General features: G+C 45.2%; 1 protein-coding gene across 1 annotated transcript in view; it reads left to right on the top strand.

The window, feature by feature from the left end:
* VIPR2 (vasoactive intestinal peptide receptor 2) overlaps positions 1-21,446 on the top strand; it is a 299,702-nt gene that overhangs the window by 195,079 nt on the left and 83,177 nt on the right. The window contains exon 7 of the mRNA XM_029588516.1: positions 2,780-2,930. Within this exon, the coding sequence (XP_029444376.1) occupies positions 2,780-2,930 (151 nt within the window). The remainder of the gene's footprint in view (positions 1-2,779; positions 2,931-21,446) is intronic.

Here is a 21,446-nt window from a genome sequence, read left to right as displayed (position 1 = left end):
AAAACGGGTGCTGAACAGTCAGTGCTCATTTTCTTAACACGTCCCCAGGTGCCCCTCCTGGGGATGCCATGCAATATTTAAATTAGGAGTCGTGTTAGCAAGGAGGTGCTAGGGTTGCTTCTGCGCCCCTAGCGGCTCCTTGCTAACGAGAGCCCGATCGGCATCGGCCATCTGCCGATTAGGAAAAACATCGCCAAGTTTATCGCCGTCAGTTTCCCTAAACGCCACACAGTCAGGGGTTCAGGAAACAAATGCTTGTCAATTGAGCATCTATCTCCTGCACCTGACTGCCGGCGTTTTCTTTTTTAAACTTTTTTTTTTGTTAATTTAGTTTTGATTTTCCTCCTACTTAATATCGCAATGATATTGCATAAGGGGATAAGTTAGGACCTCTACAACCCACATCCAACTGCGGGTTATACAGTGCATTCATCTGAGTACACTGTATTGCATAGGCCCCTTTGAGTGCTACAAATCATAATTTCCCCTTAGCGCCCTTTTTTAAGAACATAACAAATTTCCATTCTGAGTCAGACCAAGGGTCCATCAAGTCCAGCATCCAGTTTCCAATAGTGGTCAGTCCATACTACAAGTACCTGGCAAGTACCCAAAAACTAAGTAGATCCCATGCTACTGATGCCAGTAAAAGCAGTGGTCATTCTCAAATACAACGTGATTAATAGCAGTTTATGGACTTCTCCTCCATGACCTTATCTAAACTTTTTTTTAAACCTAGCTACACTAACTGCACTAACCACATCCACTGACAACAAATTCCAGAGCTTAATTGTGCATTGAGTGAAAAAGAACTTTCTCCAATTAGTTTTAAATGTGCTACTTGTTAACTTCATTGAGTGCCCCCTAGTCCTTCTATTATCCGAAAGAGTAAATAACCGATTCACATTTACCCGTTCTAGACCTCTCCTGATCTTAAAGATCTCTAATATATCCCCCCTCAACCATCTCTTCTCCAAGCTGAACAGCCCTAACCTCTTTCACCTTTCCTCATAGGGGAGCTGTTCCTTTCCCTTTATCATTTTGGTTGCCCTTCTCTGTACCTTCTCCATCGCAACTATATATTTTTTGAGATGCATCAACCAGAATTGTATACTGTACTCAAGGTGTGGTCTTACCATGGAGTGATACAGAGGCATTATGTTATCCTCCATTTTATTCACCATTCCCTTCCTAATAATTCCTAACATTCTGTTTGCTTTTTTGACTGCTGCAGCACACTGAGCTGATGATTTCAGTGTATTATCCACTATGACGGCTAGATCTTTTTCCTGGGTGGTATCTCCTAATATGGAACCTAACACCATGTAACTACAGCAAGAGCTGTGTTTTTTCCCTATATGTATCACCTTGCACTTTTACACATTACATTTCATCTAGCATTTGGGTGCCAAATCTTCCATTCTCGCAAGATCCTCCTGCAATTTATCACAATCCACTTGTGATTTAACTACTCTGAATAATTTTGTAATTTTATGCTGCCCCAATTTCCCCTTTATTTAAATACAGGGGATGTGGCTGTGTGTGTGTTAGGACAATGGGTGCTCAATATGAACCCCCGTTTTGAACATGCATCTTACTGCATCGTCCCCTAAGCTTGGAAAAAAAAAAGAGAAAGTCACAGTCAATCTATTCAGATACTAGCTAGGATAGGCTGGTTAAAAAATATTTTACCTTGATTGGCCCTGCTTGCTGCCCTAGCTCTGGTTAGTCCAGAGTCAAGTTTGACATCAATGGTTGCTAGATACTGTCGGGAGAGAAAAAACCTCTGCAGTTTTGCTTGTTCCATAGACTTTAATGGTAAACTAAAATGAATATAAATGAACATTTTCATTGATTTGAGGGGTGGGGGGGGCATTAACCATTTGTATTCATTTTTTATGAATCAAAATGAACCTACATGACTCAGTTCAAATTTGTTGTTCATTTTAAATGAATGCATATCCTTATCACTGATAGAGCACATTCAGCCCTGATTGAAAAGCGTTAAAAAAGATCAACCTGTTTGCTTGCACAGTTTTGATATAGTATATCTTTTTGCACAAGGATTTCATTTCCTGCAACTTCAGGAACATTTTTTTGACCCATGTTTTTATGTATAGTTGGGATAGCTTAGGTTTTTATGGAATTTTGGGGGGTTGGAAGGTTTGGAAGGTTACTGATTTTAATGACTTGCATGCTATGTTATTTATTTTTGCATTTATTGCTTTTATGAGCTATGCTTTTATATTCCTTTTTATATTACGTAATTATGATTATTGTAAATCACGACAGACAGTCATGAGTTGAAAGGAAGCATAAAAGTTTGAATTAAATTAAATGATATTAAATTTAAAATCCACAGAAAAAATTGGTGCAAGCTAAAATCCAGCACAAAGTTTTGTGGAACTTTTGCCCTTAAGGGCAACATTTTTTTTTTACCTGGACAAAAGTTCCATGCGCTTTCTACACGATATCTACATTAAAATCCACAAAATGCTTGTACATTTTGTAACCAAATCATCTTTAATAAAGAATTGTGACCTTCACAGCTCGTTAAATTCTGCTCATACATACTCGTAACTCTGCATTTCCTTGTTTACTTTAAGGGACTCTACAATGTTAATAGTCTTTATGTGCCAGGTGACTAATGTAAACAAACACTGAAAGGAGCATACTATAATTTATGCAGTCTAGCTTGTATGTGTGCAAATCTATTTGTAGCTGAAATGTTAACAAAGCAGTTTATTCCCAAAAAGCTTAACCTCTGTTTGTATTATTCTAGGTTGGCTGCAAGGCTATTTTGGTATTTTTACAGTACTTTGTTATGGCAAATTTTTACTGGCTCCTAGTTGAAGGACTATACCTGCATACACTCCTTGTGGTTATATTCTCATATAAAAGACACTTCACAATATATTTCGCAATTGGATGGGGTAAGATCTTCAGTACCTATTTGAGGTTTATAATTTCTGGAAGTTTGCTTTTTTAATTTGCTGCCTCTAGTATTCTATCTCTTTTTGGCAGGGTAGGAATACCATTCTAATTTATACTGTGAGAGTGTGTCAACACTTTTTACAGCATGATCATCCTATCCAGATAATTATGCCTGAATTGTAAGCTTTCAAGACAAGTCCATTTTTAGTTTTCTGTGACACACAGGGCTTCTAGAAATCATTAGCTGTGTGAAATTATGTAAGTCTGCATGCCATATTGTAAACACAGGAAGACAGACAATATGTCATTTTAAAATGGATAAAAATATAATTTTTGATTCTACTGTACCAAAACAATCTTTGAGTCTTGAATAGAAAAAGGGGTTTCCCAAAGGGAGGGGCTGTTGTATTTTCTTTGCTTTATACAAAATCATTATGTGCCCATAGAGATGCAAAGTACTTTTCCCCACAGACTTTGCATCGTTTCTCAATGGGAAAGTATGAAAAAAACCTTTCCTTTTGAAAATTGTCCTGGGAAAAAGTACCCATAGAAATCTGTGCCTTTTTTATCTGCAGGTACTTTTTCTCTTGAACATAATTGCCTATAGATTTGAAAATGAAATATATAGGCTCACTATTTCCCTCCCCTGACATAAGCACATCCCCAGGCCCATCTGCTTCTTATCCAGCTAAAAATATGCACATTATTGTTCCCACATGCACTTTTAACTGAATAAAGGCTGGACAATTTTGAAATAGCCAATTTCCCTGGGCAAAGAGCCATTTACCCTGGTAAATGTCTTCTGAAAATTGCCCTCCCCAAGTTACAAACCTTTAGTGGAGCATTAAGAAGATTGGGGGGGAGGGGATAAAGCCAGCTTTAGGATCCTGGTTATTCTGATAAGACTAGAATACTATGGCTAAAGCTGAAGGAACAAGACAGAAGGAAGAGGAAAATATACCACTGAATAAATAATAGGAATAGGCTGAATTGCCAAAAGGCAGGTTGGGAACTTTTTTCATCCTATAAGGTGGCATTATCATAATCTTATCATAATATAGGGATGTATATTCAGATGATCTAAATGAGAAATTGATTAATGTTCGGTTTGGTTTCTGTCATCTGAATCAAATGGGTGCAGTCCTCCAAAAATTTTGAATCTCTTGTGGTTCTTTTGGTTTAGGCCCATTAAAGTCTACAGGGAAAGCAAAGCCAGACAGAAGAGAACATTTGGCAGCTGCATGGATTGACTTCATCATTTTTTTAGATGAAAGTGAAACTAAGAGCAATTTGAACATCCAATAACTATTTTGTTCTCAGTAATTTTTCTGTTTGATCTCGGGGAAAGGAAGCAAAGTCTTTATTAATAATTATAGTAATAACAATAATATTTTCTATTTCAGATTGCCTTTCCAATTTTAGTCCAATGTGGTTTACAACATGTTTTGAGGCCTAAAAGGGCTAGAGAATACATTGGGCTAGAGAATACATTGGGGTAGATTTTCAAACCTGGGCGCGGGCGTACATGTGCGCGCGCTACCTGGCGCGCACATATGTATGCCCGATTTTATAACATGCGTGCACAGGTGCGCGCATGTTATAAAATCAGGGGTCGGCGCGCGCAATAGGGTGCATAATTGTGCACGTTGCTTGCGCTGAGCCTGCACCGAGCCGCACTGCCTTCCCCCATTCCCTGCCAGGCCGCTCCAAAATCAGAGCGGCCTCGGAGGGAACTTCCCTACCCCCTACACCACCTTCCCTTCCCCTACTTTCCCTTCCCTTCCCCCCTACCTTTTTCTTTGATTTTCTTTTATTTCCAAACTTACTTCAGCCCTGGGGCTGAAGTAAGTTGTGCACGATCCCCGGCACAGTGGCCGTGCAGAGGCCTCTGGCCACGTCCCATGCCCCACCCTGGAACACCCCTTTTTGCAAGTCCCAGGATTACACGTGTCCCGGGGCTTTACGTGTGTCGCCAAGCCTTTTAAAAAGTGTATAGATCATGCCATTCTACTTCTTGCCATACCCCTCACTTAGTCTTCATGTTACTTTGCTTGCTGCCATATTGTGTCATATTCTGATTATTATACAATTCATTATAACTTGCCTTGTCATTTATAAAAGGGTAAAATATCAAATTCCAATAAATAATACCACTCACTCTATCTGTTGGGGTGTTGATGCCACTGTTGGTGCCGTTTTCCCTTCTTTTGATGGCTTGGGGTGTTCATGCCACTGTTTATGTTTTTTTGCCTTTCTGTCAGTGCTTTGGGGATGTACATGCCACCATGTATGCTACTTTGCCCCTCTTAGTGGTGGCTTGGGCTATTCATGTCATATTACCCCTCTTTTGGTGTTGTGGGTTATGCATGACAGTATCTTGGGCTTCTGTTGCTGCTGATACTGATAGCTTGCCAGAAAGTTTCATAAAACTTGGCTGGAAAACCCCAAAGTTAGAGTCAGAAATAGGATGCATTGCTTATTCCTTTGACTTTAATGGAAACAAATGAAATAAATGAGCTTCTGAGCTGAACCAAATAAAACAAGAAACTGAACTAAAAATCCTAACTAAACCAAACTTTTTTTGATGCAAATCCCATCATTATAATATTTTCTTTTTTTAACTTTATATTTAACATTTCAAATACAACTTTACATCACAAGATTATACTTGCTTTCAGAAAACATGATATCTTAAAAAATATAATAGTATAGTAGGCAAAACGAACAAAGAGGAAAAACTCAATAATCCATCATTACAAGACCACATCATGGGGAGAGATATAAAAGAAGAAAAAGAAAACAAATACAGTAATTCACAAAATACTTTATTAGACCCTCCTAACTAGCAGGCTAGATATTTCCCACACTGGAGGTTACAGATTTATTTTCTAAAAAGGTTTCCACCTGCACTATATCTATAAATAAATATCTAACCCCTAAGTGCTTAATAATACACTTGCAGGGGAACCTTAATACAAATGAAGCACCGAGAGCCAAGACTCTCAGCTTTTGTAGAAGAAAAACTCTCCTTCTGGATTGTATCCCCTTCACCACATCGGGAAATATAGAAATAGAAATTCCCATAAAGGAAACATTTTTTAAAAGAAAAAAACAATCATAATATTATAATAACAAATGAAGGGTCCGCTAGATAATCTATATCATGATGGTAGATTTCATAGGAATTTTTTTTATTTTCATTCAGGCCGATACAGTAAGGACGCGGTAGAAAGAGTGAGGTAGTGCCGGGCGCACCCTCGTTTGCCGCGCGCCCAGTTCGGATCACATACCGCTCGATACAGTATTTAAATGGCATGCAAATGCAATCCACGTCCAAAGTGCGTCCATGAAGCGCAATCCATTTTACTGTATAGAGCGCTATACAGCGCCTATACAGTATCCTGGCTGAGCTGGTACCTGTCATTTCAAATGACATTTGAAATGACAGGTACCAGGATGTGGATGGTTCTCCTACGCTCGGGCATCGGGGATTGCCAGTCCTCTCTCCCCCCTCCCGAAGCAAGGCGCAGGGCGAAAATCGACTCGACATGTTATTAAGAAAATAGAAATTGTAACTAAAGTAAACTTACTGCATGCTTCCAGCAGCCCCAGTCCTCTCTCCCCTCCCGAGGCGCCCACCGCGGCTCCCCTGCCTCCTGGGGACAGCCGGCGGCGAAAGCGGCTTCCAGTAGACCCGCCGGCGAAGATGCGCCTAATTTGGGCGCTCAAGGCACCTTCGCTGGCTTGAGCGCCCAAATGGGACGTACAGGCAGTGCGAGCTCATCATGCCAAAAAAATTGCACTGGCAGGCAACTGGAAGATTGCCAGAGTGGCGGAGCCTGGGCCGGGCGGCTTCCCTACCTTTCCTGCATGCGGGGCAGCTCCGGCTCACCTGCCTGCCTGCCTCCCTCCGTTCCGCCGCTCACTGCCTCCCCAGCGCCATCTTGCAGCTTGTGATGTCCCCCCTGACCCTTCAGTGCCCAAACGCCGGCGAAGGTGCATCAACGCACGTCCAATTTGGGCGCTCAAGCAGCGAAGGCGCATGAGCGAACGCCATGACCTCAGTGGTCCATCTGGGTGCTCAGGTCACGGTGTGCGCTCATGCGCCTTCACTGCTTGAGTGCCCAAATTGGACGTGTGTTCATGCACCTTTGCCGGCGTTTGGGCACTGAAGGGTCAGGGGGGACATCACAAGCTGCAAGATGGCGCTGGGGAGGCAGTGAGCGGCGGAACGGAGGGAGGCAGGCAGGCAGGTGAGCCGGAGCTGCCCCGCATGCAGGAAAGGTAGGGAAGCCGCCCTGCCCCCTCCCACGCACACCCCCCCCCCCCCCCCAGCCCTGGCTCCGCCGCACTGGCAATCTTCCAGTTGCCTGCCAGTGCAATTTTTTTGGCATGATGAGCTCGCACCGCCTGTACGTCCCATTTGGGCGCTTAAGCCAGCGAAGGTGCCTTGAGCGCCCAAATTGGAAGTACAGGCGTGCGTTCATGCATCTTCGCTGGCGGGGGCTGCTGCTTACATCTCATATACATGCCGCGGGCGGAAAGGGTTACCCATTGATTTAAAGAAGCGGTAAGGATGGGTTAAAAGGGATAGTGAAAAAATATAAAATCAGTGTCCGTATGTTGTCATATAGAAGGCCGAACACAGAGCAGTCCTGTATGGAAGCCACGGCAGTGGCAGTTTTGTAAATGGTTTTGTTTGTGATGTATTTGCTTTACCTATTGGACCAATAAAATACTTTGGAAAAAAAAAAAAAAGGGATAGTGAATCGCGGGTTGGACTTACGCGGCCAAATTGCGGGTACAAAGCGGGTTAGAAACGGGGTAATCGTGGCCGCGCTTTACTGTATCGGCCTGATTGTCATGTGTTATTTATTACTGGATTCTTTGCATATTGTAATACATTTTCTTGGGCCAACATAAAGAGTTATCCTAAGATGTTGTTTCACAGGAACTTTCAAAGCCATCTGACATCTAAAGAAGAGGCCCATGTAGTTTTAATTTTATGTGTAAAAATGTATTTGGATAATTCTTATTTTAGTCCAAGAAAAATATTACAACCCACAATGAAGCAAGTTTTCCCAATGATCAATACAGATAATAGAACCTTGTATTATATGAGTCATTACAAAATTTTGGTTTTGTAAACAAATATAACAATGTTGTCTGGAATGTATGTATAAATATGTATTGAAAAATGTGTTTCATCTGCAAATCCATGTCTAGAAACAGACAAAAGTGAATATTTTCATCCTATATGCAGACTATTTTTGACTGATAAATAATTTTCATTATGTATTTACCTATTTGTTTTATCTTGCATTTATTTATCACCTACCCATAAGACAGCTCAGGGCAGTGTACAAATCAGAAAAATATATAATCATAAAATAGAATTAATATACTAACAGACATTTCTTCAAAACATATATCAACAAATAAAATTAATTCATACATCAAGTTAAAAAATGAAAAACAAATAGAAAAATCCATGAACTAAATCTTAAAAATTAAATTAAGAGCATCCATAAGTAATCCTGAAATATACAGGAAAATTTGAAACAGGGTGTTAGATTCGTGGACCCTTGGACCGATCGGAACCAGATGGTGAGCTGTTGAGTGAGAAGACAACGGAGGGTCCGATCGGCAGGCGGCAAGGTCAGAGCTGAGAGTGGCTGAAGGAAGACCCGGGAAAGCCCTATGCGACCAAGGGCCGTGGCAAGGAAGGATGACACAGTGGAGCTGGTACAATGGTGAGGAGATCTTCGCCCTGGAAGCCGAGCCTCCCCCGAGAGGAGCTCGTAGGAGTTCGGCCGCTGGGACTTAGGAGATTCACCCTGGAAGCCGGTGTCCCCCCAGGAGGAGCCCGTAGGGACCTGGCCGCTGGGACTTAGGAGAGCCCGCGGGGGCGGAGTCGGACGGAATCCAAGGTTGTCACTCCTCAGTCCAGGGTCGTGTACCAGAGAATCGTTGCTTGCCAGTCCGGGATCAGAAGCCAAGGATTGCCGTAAGCCAAACCGGGGTCCGAGAGCCGGGGGTCGTCGTAAGCCAGTCCGAGGTCCAGAGCCAGAGGGATCACCGTAAGCCGTACCAGGGTCAGAGCCAGGAATCGTCGTAAGCCAGTCCGGGGTCAGAAGCCAAGAATCACCGTAAGCCAGTCCGGGTTCAGAAAGCACAGGAAACCAAGAGGGAACAGGAACGCAGCAACTGGAGACAGGGTAAACCTGGGAACCTCGTTGCAAGGCAGAGAAGAGGAGCAACTGCAGGGCTTAAATAGCCCTGCAGCGTCTGACGTCATCGGAGGCCGTCCCCAGCTTCTCCCGCGCTGGCCCCTTTAAGAAGGGAGCTCAGCCGCACGCGCGCGTCTAGGGGGCGGAGCCAGCCGTGGAGAGACGCCGGCTGCTCCGCCGAAGTGAGGACGCGACGGCAGGGGAGCCTGCAGGCCCGGGCGAGATGGAAGCACGCCAGGCCTGCGGCGGCAGAGGCCCCCGGAGGCGCGGGGAAGGCGGCCAGGAACCGGGGCTGCCACGAGGTGAGCGGCGATTCCGGAGCCGACCCGGAATCGCAACACAGGGTCTATGTCAATTAAATTAGTGATTCTAAACAAGCCCAAATACCATATCAATAGGCCATGCCTTATATCACTGTTAGGAAACTCCACTCCTGGAGTGCCTCAGACAGATCTGGTTTTTGGGACATCCACAATGAATAAGCATGTGGTATATCTGTAGCACTGCCCTCATTGTATGCAAATATATCTCATGCATATTCTTTGCGAATGTTCTGTAAATCAGACTTGTTTGTGACATTCCAGGTATGGAGCTGCCTGCCCCTGCCTTACAGTGTTTTTTTAAAACAATGTACTTAATTTGTAATCTTGAATCTTTAGGAAAAGAAATCCACAATGTGGAGCCTATGTTATGTTGTTAGTATCCTTTAGCGTAATCATTTTGGGGGAGGTACACAGAGGAAAGAATCCTGAGAGGAGCATATTGTTCTCTTAAGAACATAATACTGAAGGTGCTCCCTAAAAGGTGAATTTTAAAAGCCTGGTATGCTCCAAACTTGGGAGATGTGCAAACAAGTCAGGCTCACAAGTGCCCAATGAATTTTAAAAGCCACTTATATTTTTGTGCATATCTCCCACTGCGCGCACATTTCACTTAACTTCATAAAGGGGCGTGGTCTGGGCGAGTCATGGACATTTCAGGGCGTGTCCAAGAGTCATGTGCTTAAATACTTAAGTACCCCAGCACACACCCAGATACACTGTGGTATAAGTTTACTTCTGCTATGGAGGTGGTGTAAGTTGTAAAAAAAAAAAAAAAAGAAACTGCCATTTTGGAGGGGTTTAAAGGGTGGGGGTAGTGCAGGCTATTAAACAAGGGGGGATTTGGAGGATCTAGCTCAACATTGGGTGAACTGATGGACAAACTGGTGAAACTGGTCATGGCATGGGCGCGCACTGGTTTTAAAATACCCTGACATATGTGGTATAAACAGGATTTGCACACCCATTTAAAATTAGGTGCACATGCACCATGCTCAGGCTATTTTATAAGATGCGTGCATATTTGCGTTCATGTTATAAAATCGATATAACCCTGGGCACACGTTGGCGCACAAGCCAATGTGCGCCCATGCGCAGCTTTGAAAGTTACCATCTAACACATATAAGGCTTGTTTTTGCCAACATTCTAAATATTAGCAAAAGGATTTTGAAGTTAACCCTGTAAGAGAACAGAAGCCATTGAATATGCGATATGGTATCTCATTTTCATCCCTAATAACAACTGGGTAGTAGTATTTTCAATAAACTACAATCTATATAGTTGTCTTCTTTTTCAATCTAATGTACAATCAAATTACAGTAATATTTTTGTGTCATTAGTAGCACATAAAGCACCAAGGCAAAGTCATCTCGTGACAAAAAAGAACACAAATAGCGAATAATTCAGAACAGAAATATGCATATGCATTGTTAGGGGTGTGTAGAAGTAAAAATTTTCTTTTGTTTTTCATTTCTTTTTGGGGGTTCCCATTAATTCCATTTCATTAACACCTGGATTTTAAAAGCCCTGCGCACGTAAAATCCGGGCTTTATGCGTGTGGCTGGGCCTTGTGCATGCTGAAAGAATTATTGAGGGGGACCAGCCATGCACGTAAAGCCTGGTACGCACACAAGTGCCGGGCTTCCTCGAAAGAGTTGGCTGGGGGCGGTCCGGGGAACTGCCATTGAACGCTGTCCCAAGGACTCATGCCCCGGCAGCCAGCCAGCACATGCACTTACTTCATGTCGGGCCCTAAAATAAGTTGTAAAACAAAGAAAAAAAACAAAAAAAGGAAGGGTTTAGGGGGTGGGGAGGAGAGGAGAGGAGAAGAGGGAGGGAGTATAGGTAAAGGGGTAGGGAACTGGGGAAGGCTGGAATACGTCGCCGCACAGAAATTGCTAAAGTCCCCCCCCCCCCTTGCACACGCTGCCCGCACATACGCACGCGGTTTATAAAACCCGACACGCATGTGCGTGCGGCCCATGGATTTTATAACATGTGCACACCAGCGCGAGCATGTTATAAAATTGGCACGTCCATTGTTGCGCAATGGGAAGCATGCACACATTGATGCACGTGTGCACATTGTAAAATCTACCCCTTTGATGAAATGGGGAAGTATCTGGAGGAAGAACTAAAAGGCTGGGAGAACGAGAGAGATGTGGATCAACAGTGGACCAATCTAAAAGGAGCAATTACCAAGGCAACTGCTCTATATGTTAGAAAAGTAAAGAAAAGCAAAAGAAAAATGAAACCTATCTGTTTCTCAAAAGAGGTGGCTGACAAAATAAAGGCTAAAAGAACAGCGTTCAAGAAATATAAAAGATCCCAAAGGGAGGAGCACAAAGAAGAATATATGGTAGAACTGAGGGAGACGAAGAAATTAATCAAGACATCAAAACGTCAAGCGGAAGAGAGGATTGCCAAGGAGGTAAAGAGAGGTGACAAAACATTTTTCAGATATATCAGTGAAAAGAGAAAAGTTCAAAGTGGTATAGTGAAATTGAAAGGTGGAAAGGATCAATGTGTGGAGAGAGATGAAGAAATGGCAGAAATATTAAATGAATACTTCAGTTCTGTGTTCACTAAAGAGGATCCTGGAGAAGGACCATCGCTAGATAACAAGAAACTGGAGGGGAGTGGAGTAGATGTAACTCCATTTACAATAGAAAATGTATGGGAAGAGCTGGAGAAACTGAAAGTGGCAAAGCCATGGGGCCTGATGAAGTTCATCCCAGGATACTGAGGGAGCTCAGAGATGTGCTGCCGCTGTGTGACCTGTTCACTAGATCCCTAGAAACGGGAGTGGTGCCGAGTGATTGGAGAAGAGCGGTGGTGGTCCCGCTTCACAAGAGTGGGAACAGAGAAGAGGCTGGTAACTACAGACCAGTTAGCTTCACTTCGGTGGTGGGAAAAGTAATGGAGTCACTGTGAAAGAGAGAATTGCTGGACCAGAAGCAGCATGGATTCATCAGGGGAAGATCCTGTCAGACAAATCTGATTGACTTTTTTGACTGGGTAACCAAGGAATTGGATCAAGGAAGAGCACTCGATGTCATCTACTTGGATTTCAACAAAGCTTTTGATACGGTCCCGCGCAGGAGACTGGTGAATAAAATGAGAAGCTTAGGAGTGAGTGCCGAGGTGGTGGCCTGGATTGCAAACTGGTTGATGGACAGAAGACAATGTGTGATGATAAATGGAATTCTCTCTGAAGAGAGAGCGGTTTTAAGCGGTGTACCGCAAGGATCGGTGTTGGGACCAGTCCTGTTCAATATCTTTGTGAGCGACATTGCGGACGGGATAGAAGGTAAGGTTTGTCTTTTTGTGGATGACACTAAGATCTGCAACAGAGTGGACACGCCGGAAGGAGTGGAGAGAATGAGACGGGATTTAAGGAAGCTGGAAGAGTGGTCGAAGATATGGCAGCTGAAATTCAATGCCAAGAAGTGCATAGTCAGGCATATGGGGAGTGGAAATCCGAATGAACTGTATTCGATGGGGGGAGAAAGGCTGATGTGCACGAAGCAGGAGAAAGACCTTGGGGTGATAGTGTCTAATGATCTGAAGTCGGCAAAACAATTTGACAAGGCGATAGCTAAAGCCAGAAGAATGCTGGGCTGCATAGAGAGAGGAATATCGAGTAAGAAAAGGGAAGTAATTATCCCCTTGTACAGGTCCTTGGTGAGGCCTCACCTGGAGTACTGTGTTCAGTTCTGGAGACTGTATCTCCAAAGAGTCAGAGACAAGATGGAGGCGGTCCAGAGAAGGGCGACCAGAAATGACTTATGAGGAGAGATTGAAGAATCTAAATATGTACACCCTGGAGGACAGGAGGAGCAGAGGTGATATGATACAGATACCTGAAAGGTTTTAATGATCCAAAGACAACGAAAACCTTTTCCATCAGAAAAAAATCAGCAGAGCAAGGGGTCACGATATGAAGCTCCAGGGAGGAAGACTCAGAACCAATGTTAGGAAGTATTTCTTCACAGAGAGGGTGGTGGATGCCTGGAATGCCCTTCCGGAGGAAGTGGTGAAGACCAGAACTGTGAAGGACCTCAAAGGGGCATGGGATAAACACTGTGGATCCATAAAGTCTAGAGGACGTGAATGAAGAGTGGGTGGCTCGCGGGAATGATGGCTACTACCTGGAGATAATACCCTTATTCAATAAACATACACACGGTTAATGCGACTCCACCATTGCTCTAAGACTCCAACATTGCTCTAAGCTTCAACGGCAAGAGAAAATGTGGAAAAAAGGATTTGCATTCACAAAAAAGCAGGGAGTAGCTTGCTTGTTACGGCGGTTACCCAAACCAAATAAGCCTGATACTTCACTTTCAATGCATATCCAGCATAGCTCTCTGCTTCAACGGCAGGGGAGAAAGTCTGATACTTCACTTTCAATGCATATTCAGCATAGCTCTCTGCTTCAAAGGCAGGGGAGAAAGTCTGATACTTCACTTTCAATGCATATCCAGCATAACTCTCTGCTTCAACAGCAGGGGGAATGAAGAAAAGTGGATCTATATACAGACAACAACCAACAAGGTCTGAATTACATAGTCTGGGTAAACAAATAAGCATGGGTGTAGCTTGCTTATTGCGGTGGTTACTACCCCTAACTAATTAAGCTAGATATTTCTCTTAGATGCAGTTCCTAGGGGTGTGCATCCGTTTTCCACGTATTTGTAATCCGCAACTTATTTTTTGCAATCTGAAAAATACGTGGGGAGGCGAAACGCATCGCGACTCCCCACATATTCAACAGATATCCGTTGTATTCGGCCTCCTAAATAAACATTTAAACCCCACACCCTCCTGACCCCCCCAAGACTTACCAAAATTCCATGGTGGTCCAGCAGGGAGTCAGGAAGCCATCCCTGCACTCGTTTGTGGTTTCCTCACAGCACCGATAGCCTGTGTCACAGGGGCTGCCGGTGCCATTGGTCAGCCCCTGTCACATGGTCACCGGCGCCATCTTGTGCTCCTACCATGTGACAGGTAACGTGGCAGGAGGTCGCTCTGGGACCCTTGTTGGACCCAACCGGAACTTTTGGCCAGCTTGGGGGGGCCTCCTGACCCCCACAAGACTTGCCAAAAGTCCAGCGGGGGTCCGGGAGCGACCTCCTTTCACGCCGTCCGTCCGATCCCAATACTCAAAATGGCAACGATCGCCGCCAGCGGGACGGCGATTTTGAGTCTCAAAATGACGGCGATCGTCGCCATTTTGAGTATTGGGATCGGACGGACGGCGTGAAAGGAGGTCGCTCCCGGACCCCGCTGGACTTTTGGCAAGTCTTGTGGGGGTCAGGAAGCCCCCCTAAGCTGGCCAAAAGTTGCGGTTGGGTCCAACGAGGGTCCCGGAGCGACCTCCTGCCACATGACCTACCTGTCACGTGGTAGGAGCACAAGATGGCGCCGGTGAGCATGTGACAGGGGCTGACCAATGGCACCGGCAGCCCCTGTGACACAGGCTATCGGCGCCGTGAGGAAACTGCAAACGAGTGCAGGGATGGCTTCCTGACTCCCCGCTGGACCACCAGGGAGTTTTGGTAAGTCTAGGGGGGGGGTCAGGAGGGTGGGGGGTTGTAGTTAATTTAGTAGTAACATATTTACAGATCGACAACTTATTGAATTCGCCATACGTTTGCATAGAACGGAATTGACCCCCCACGAATACGTATCGCGTACACAACGAAAACTTTTTGCCTGCACATCTCTAGCAGTTCCAACACTGCTCTCTACATTAATGGGGGGGTGGAAGGGAAATAGAACCAAAAGGTTACTAAGAGCCAAGAGTAACAGATAAGTATGAGAGAAAAAAAAATTGCGAAACTTGCTGGGCAGACTGGATGGGCCATTTGGTCTTCTTCTGCCATCATTTCTATGTTTCTATGTTTCTATGTTAATTTATTTAGTTTAAAACAAAAACAAATCTGGAAAAAAAATAATAAATGGGCCTCCTGAGGCCTTCCATCCCCACCACACATCCCTCCCACCCAAAAAAATCCCAGTCCCCATTTACCCAGCCTAGGCACAAACCGAAGTCTCAGCCAAGAGTAATCCTAGGCCATGATAGGTCGCTGCATCCTTAGCCTAGGCCCTACGCAAGACCCAAGCTTTGAAGCCTGTTCCCGAAGCTGGGGCTGAGGTTGAGGTCGAAGCCCAGGCCTGACACTGGGCCCTGACCAGAGGCCAGGTCCTGATTCCTGGGCCTCAGCCTAGGCCAAGGCAAGGCGCCAGGCTTGGCACTAGGGCCCAGTCTGGAGAAATGTCCCAGTGTCTGGTCTTCGGCCTGGACTCAGGTCTGATGCTGGGGCCCAACCCAGATACCAGGTCCTGACATCTTTTTTCTTCTATCTTTATCTTGAAATGATGCCATCCACTGGGGATGCCCCAGAGTAAATTAACTCTGGAACATCTTCCCCAGTGGAGGGCGCCATTTTGATGTATAGCAGGTGTCGGGCCTGAGTCTGGTCCCTGGCCTAGGCCAACACCCAGTTGTCAGGACCCGGCCTTTGGATCAGGTAAATGTAAACATTTTTTAGGCTGGGCCTTTGCTTGTGTCTTGGCCAAGGCCCTGGCATCAGGCGAGCACCTAGGCTGAGACCCCGACATCATGCTCAGGTATAGGCCACAGCCCTTTCCTTGTGCCATGGACTATTCCTTACTGATGCCCCAGCCTTGGGCCTAGACCTAAGGCAAGGTGCTGAAGACGTGCACAGGCCTAGAATGGAGCCCCTACTTTGGGTCTCAGCCTATTCCTTAAGTCTAGCCCAATGGGTGACTTATTTTTCCCCCAGTTTTCAAAATGGAACAAAATCCTGAGGAAAGCCTGGATTGCTCACAGTGACCTCTTGAGTCCTCTTCCGGGGGCAGCTGGGAATGATATGCAGATGAGCCTTACAGTCCTCTTCTGCTGCAAGGGTAGCAGAAGAGGATGGGAAGATAAGACTTGCTATACTGGATCAAATCAAAGGCCATCAAGCCCAATATCCTGTTTCCAACAGTGGCCAATCCAGGTCACAAGTATCTGACAGTATCCCAAGGGATAGATAGATTCCAAGCTGCTTTTGGCAAGGATAAGCAGTGTGTTAGAATTCAGCTGCCTTCTCAGATTCCTTGGCTTTGGACACTCATTGCATGGTAGGGAGCCATCATTGCATACTCTGATGTGTGTTTTACTAGGACCCAGTGAAGAGACACATAGTTTGTGCGAGCTCATCTGTACACTCGATTCTGCACACTCTGGAGGAAGAGTTGGGCAGTCGCCCTGATAATGATGTCACATTCTTAAGACTACTTAGCCTGACTGGAGATGGACACCTTGTCTTGCTAATAGGTTCCTTGGCCTGATCCGGATTCCTGCCTTGATTGCTGTGTGCCTGGCTCTGTCTGTTGTTCCTGCCTGGTTGCTGCCCTTCTTGACCTTGGACTGTTCTAGATTCTGCCCTCTTGCTGCCCGTTCTAGATTCTGCCCTCTTGCTGCCCGTCTTGACCTTGGACTGTTCTGAATACTGTTCGCTGCTGTCTGCCTTGATGCCGAACCAGTTACTGGATTCTGCTTGCCCACTGCTTACCTTGACCCTGGATTTATTACTGGATTCTGTTTGCAAACTGCCTGCCTTAACCCCGGACCAGTTACTAGATTCTGCTTGCCCTTTGCCTGCCTCAATACCAGACCAGTTACTGGATTCTGCTTGTCCTCTGTCAGCTTTGACCCTGGACCGGCCACTGGATTCTGCTTGTCTGCTGCCTGCCTCGACCCTGGACTGCTTCCTGGCTTCAGCCTGTACCTGCTTGTGCCTTTGGAACTGCCTAAGTCCTGCCAGCTATCTGTACTGAGGGCTTAACCTGAGGGAAAGATGGTTGATGTAGGTGAAGCCTCCCCAGGTCCCTCTTTTGCACTTTCGCTTGTGATCAGGATCATTGGTGGTGCTTCTTGCTGCCTCACCAAACAAGGGTCCACATCACCACCTGTAATGTGAAAAGGGTGGCCAGACAGTTGCCTCACTAACAGTTTGCAAAGGCCATGGACCCATCAGAACTTGCCGTGCACCATGCCATTCCCGGTATGGCACAACGTATACAATAATAACAAAATGTTTTGGATCAGATGACAGGGGTCCTGGAAAGACTTGCAGTGTAAATGGATGTACTCTTCACATAGGCAGCACCCGTCAAAGTGACTTCACCTCCAGCTCCAACTTCTGTGGCCATGCTACTGCCACATCTCCCTCCACCTCCTAGATACAGTGGCTACCCCATGAGTGTCAGAGCTTTATTAATGTGCCAAATGCACTTCACTCTGCAGGTGGCTTTATGTCCAACAGACAGATATAAGGTCATATTTATTCTGTATCTACTGGAGTGAACAGCTCTAGCTTGGGCTTCCCCATTATGGAAGCATGAGGATCTGATCTTGCAGAACTTCCTTCATGACTTCTGGCTCATATTTGATGAGCCCAGACAAGTGTCTTTGGCTGCATCTGAGTTGTTACAGATTCGCCAGGGTTCTTGGACTGTTGGTGAATAAGTGGTCCAATTCCGGACTCTGGCCTCTGAACTACAGTGGTGGGATGATAGTCTGTTGGCCATCTTTTGACAGAGCCTATCTGAACCCTTGAAGGATGAGCTGGCTGGACAGGACCTGCCAGAGGATCTAGAAGAGTTCATTAGGCTAACTATTCGCCTTGACCTCTGCCTTGGGAAAGTGCTAGAGAATGGAGTCAAGTCTAACCACCCATCCAGTTAGCTCTCCAGTTTCAGTGGCCACTGATTCTTCCCAGGGCCCCTTCATCAGCCAAAACACCGAAGGAACCTATGTAAGTGGATCAGCTTTGATTGTCTCCAGAGGAACACCTATGCAGAAAGTGCCTCAACCTCTGTCTTTTTTGCACCGGTTCAGGTCACTACACTGGCCAATGCCCCATTAAAGCGGGAAACTCTTGGGCCAAGGGATGGGAGGAGAGGCCACCCTAGGTCGACAAGATACCTCTCCCCAATTCCTATTTCCAGTGAGCATTGTCCTGGGGAAATCTGAGATCCCATTCCAGGCATTCTTGGATACCGAAGCAGCTGAGAGCTTCATCAATGAATTGGTCATCCAGTGTTACCAGATTCCCATCAAACCCCTCGTTTTCACCCTCTCTGTGTTATCAGTTTCTGGGGAGCCTTTGTCTGACTGAATAGTTTGCACCATGATTCCACTCTGTATGTGAATGGGCCTCCTCCTCCAAGAGACCATTAGGTTCTATGTGCTCTCCAAGTTGGTAAATGAGATAATACTTGGTCTTCCCTGGTTAGTTATTCATCAATCTCGCATTGACTGGGCCTCCATGCAGTTGGCAAACTGGGGTCCTACCTGCCACCAGAAATGTTTAACCCCCATCCGGCATCCTGTCTTGTACCTGGATCGCGTGTGTCTTTCGATGCCCAGGTTGCCGCCACAATATATGGAATTCTCAAATGTTTTCTGCCCAAATAATATAGATGTGCTACTCTCTTATAGAACTTACGATTGTCCGATTGAACTTCAGCTGGGGAAAATCCCCCCCCTCCCCCCCAGGGGAGAGTATACCCACTTTCCAAACAAGAGACCATGGCCATGACACAGTACATTCAGGATAATCTGGCTAAGGGATTCATCTGACCATAATCATCCCCCATTGGCGCCATATTCTTCTTCATAGGAAAAAAGGACAGGTCTCTTCGACCATGTATTGACTATCGGGGCCTAAACAAGATTACCAAAAAGAACAGGTACCCCTTACCACTCATCTCTGAATTGTTCAATAGGCTGAGAGAAGCCCAAGTCTTTACTAAATTAGACCTGTGAGATGCGAACAATTTGATTCACATTCAAGAAGGAGATGAATGGAAGACTGCCTTCAACACCCAAGACAGCTCTTATGAATATTTGGTTATGCATTTTCAGCCTATGTAATGCACCTGCAGTCTTCTAGATGGTGGTAAATGACATCTTTCATGATCTGCTCCATTCTCATGTCATCGTTGATTTAGATGACATCCTCATCCACTCGAAGACCTTGGAACACTTCCATGCTCACGTTAGGCAAGTGATACAATGACTTAGATAGCTAAACTGGAAAAATGTTCATTTGAACAAAAGGAAATTTCCTTTCTGGGCTACATTATCTCCTCTACAGGCTTCTGTATGGATCCAGAGATGTTAGCTGCTATTCTTCACTGGCACCGCCCAACAGGTCTTAAGGCTCTCTAGTGCTTCTTAGGATTTTCTAACTACCTTTGACAGTTTGTCCTAGACAACTCTTCCCTAGTGACACCTCTCACTGCCCTTACTGGGAAGGAATAAGACTCCCAGGTTTGGAATAAGGAAGTCATTTAAGCTTTCCACTGTGTGAAATAGGAATTTACCTATGATCTATACCTTCGCACCCTGATGCCTCCAAGCTTGGGTTAGGAGCCATACTGCTTCAACATGACCCTCATGATGTTCTTGTACCTGTGCTTTTTTCTCAAGGAAGTTCTCCCTGGTGGAGAGGAATTACACCATCAGTGACCGGGAACTGTTAGCAGTTAACTTGGCTCTCAAAGAATGGCGCCATTTGTTGGAGGACTCCTGATTCCCAATAATGATCTACACTGACCACAAAAATCTTGAATATTTGGCTGAAGCCCAGCAGTTGAATCCTCGCCAAGCCCGCTGGTCTCTATTCTTTAACCAATTTGAATTTGAGTTATGGTATCACCCAGCAGGAAAGAATCAATGCCCTGACACCCTATCCCGTTCTTTCCAAGATGACAGTCTTCTAGAACCCTTGAAATCTATTATTGATCCCACAGAAATCTGCCTGGCCACCACCTTGACTGTATCCCCAGGGAACATGATGGTGTCACGACGTCTCAGTGAACAGGAACTGAAATGGGCCCATGTTTCTCAGATAACCGGACATCTCAGTCTTACTAGGACTTTTGAACTATTTTCCTGCTTTTATTGGTGACCTCATCTGCAACAAGATCTTAAACACTATGTGGAATCTTGTCCATGTGCCACAAATAAGATGCCCAGAGCCCAACCCTGGGGTCTACTACAACCGTTGCCTACCCCCAAGGGATCATGCACCCAACTTGCCACATATTTCATCACCGATCTCCCACCTTCAGACAGCAACACTACCATCTAGGTGACTGTGCACCGGTTTTTGAAAATGGCTCACTTCATCCCCTTTCATCTGCTCCTGAACTAGCTTATCTGTTAATTCAGCACATTTTTCGGTTACAAGTTCTACCTATCCATATCTCCTGATCGTGGAGTACAGTTCACTGCTCTTTATTTTATTGGTAGGCCCTATGCAGCAAATGTGGGATCATCTTGACATTTTCTTCTGCGTATCACCCACAGACAAATGGATAAACTGAACGGACTAATCAATCTCTCAAAGCCTTTTTATGGTCCTTCATCTACCAAAGACAGGATAACTGGTCCTTCCTCCTTCTCTGGGTGGAGGCCTGCCATAATAACCACATCAATAACTCTACCAGCTCATCCCCCTTCTTCTTAGTATATGGACGCCACCCCTGGATTCCAGTACCACTGACTACCACCATGGAATACCCAGCTGCTGAAATCAAGAGGCAGGAATTACTAGACCTCTGTCGCGCAACCCATCAGCTCCTAAAACAGGCCGCAATCCATTCCAAAATATAGGTGGATAAGAAACACGAGCTGGCCCCTCACTTTCAACCTGGAGACTTAGTCTGGCTGAGCATTTGCAACTTGAGGCTTCACATGCCATGTCTCAAGTTTGCTCCTTGCTTCATTGGATCCTTCCCAGTGACATAAGAGCATAAGAACAAAAGAACATAAGAAATTGACATGCTGGGTCAGACCAAGGGTCCATCAAGCCCAGCATTCTTTTTCCAACAGAGGCCAAACCAGGCCACAAGAACCTGGCAAGTACCCAAACACCA

Source organism: Rhinatrema bivittatum, chromosome 2, assembly GCF_901001135.1.
Source record: "Rhinatrema bivittatum chromosome 2, aRhiBiv1.1, whole genome shotgun sequence".
Classification (NCBI taxonomy): Eukaryota; Metazoa; Chordata; class Amphibia; order Gymnophiona; family Rhinatrematidae; genus Rhinatrema; species Rhinatrema bivittatum.
Note: the sequence above shows the minus strand (reverse complement) of the source record. Positions and strands in the feature narration are given on the sequence as shown.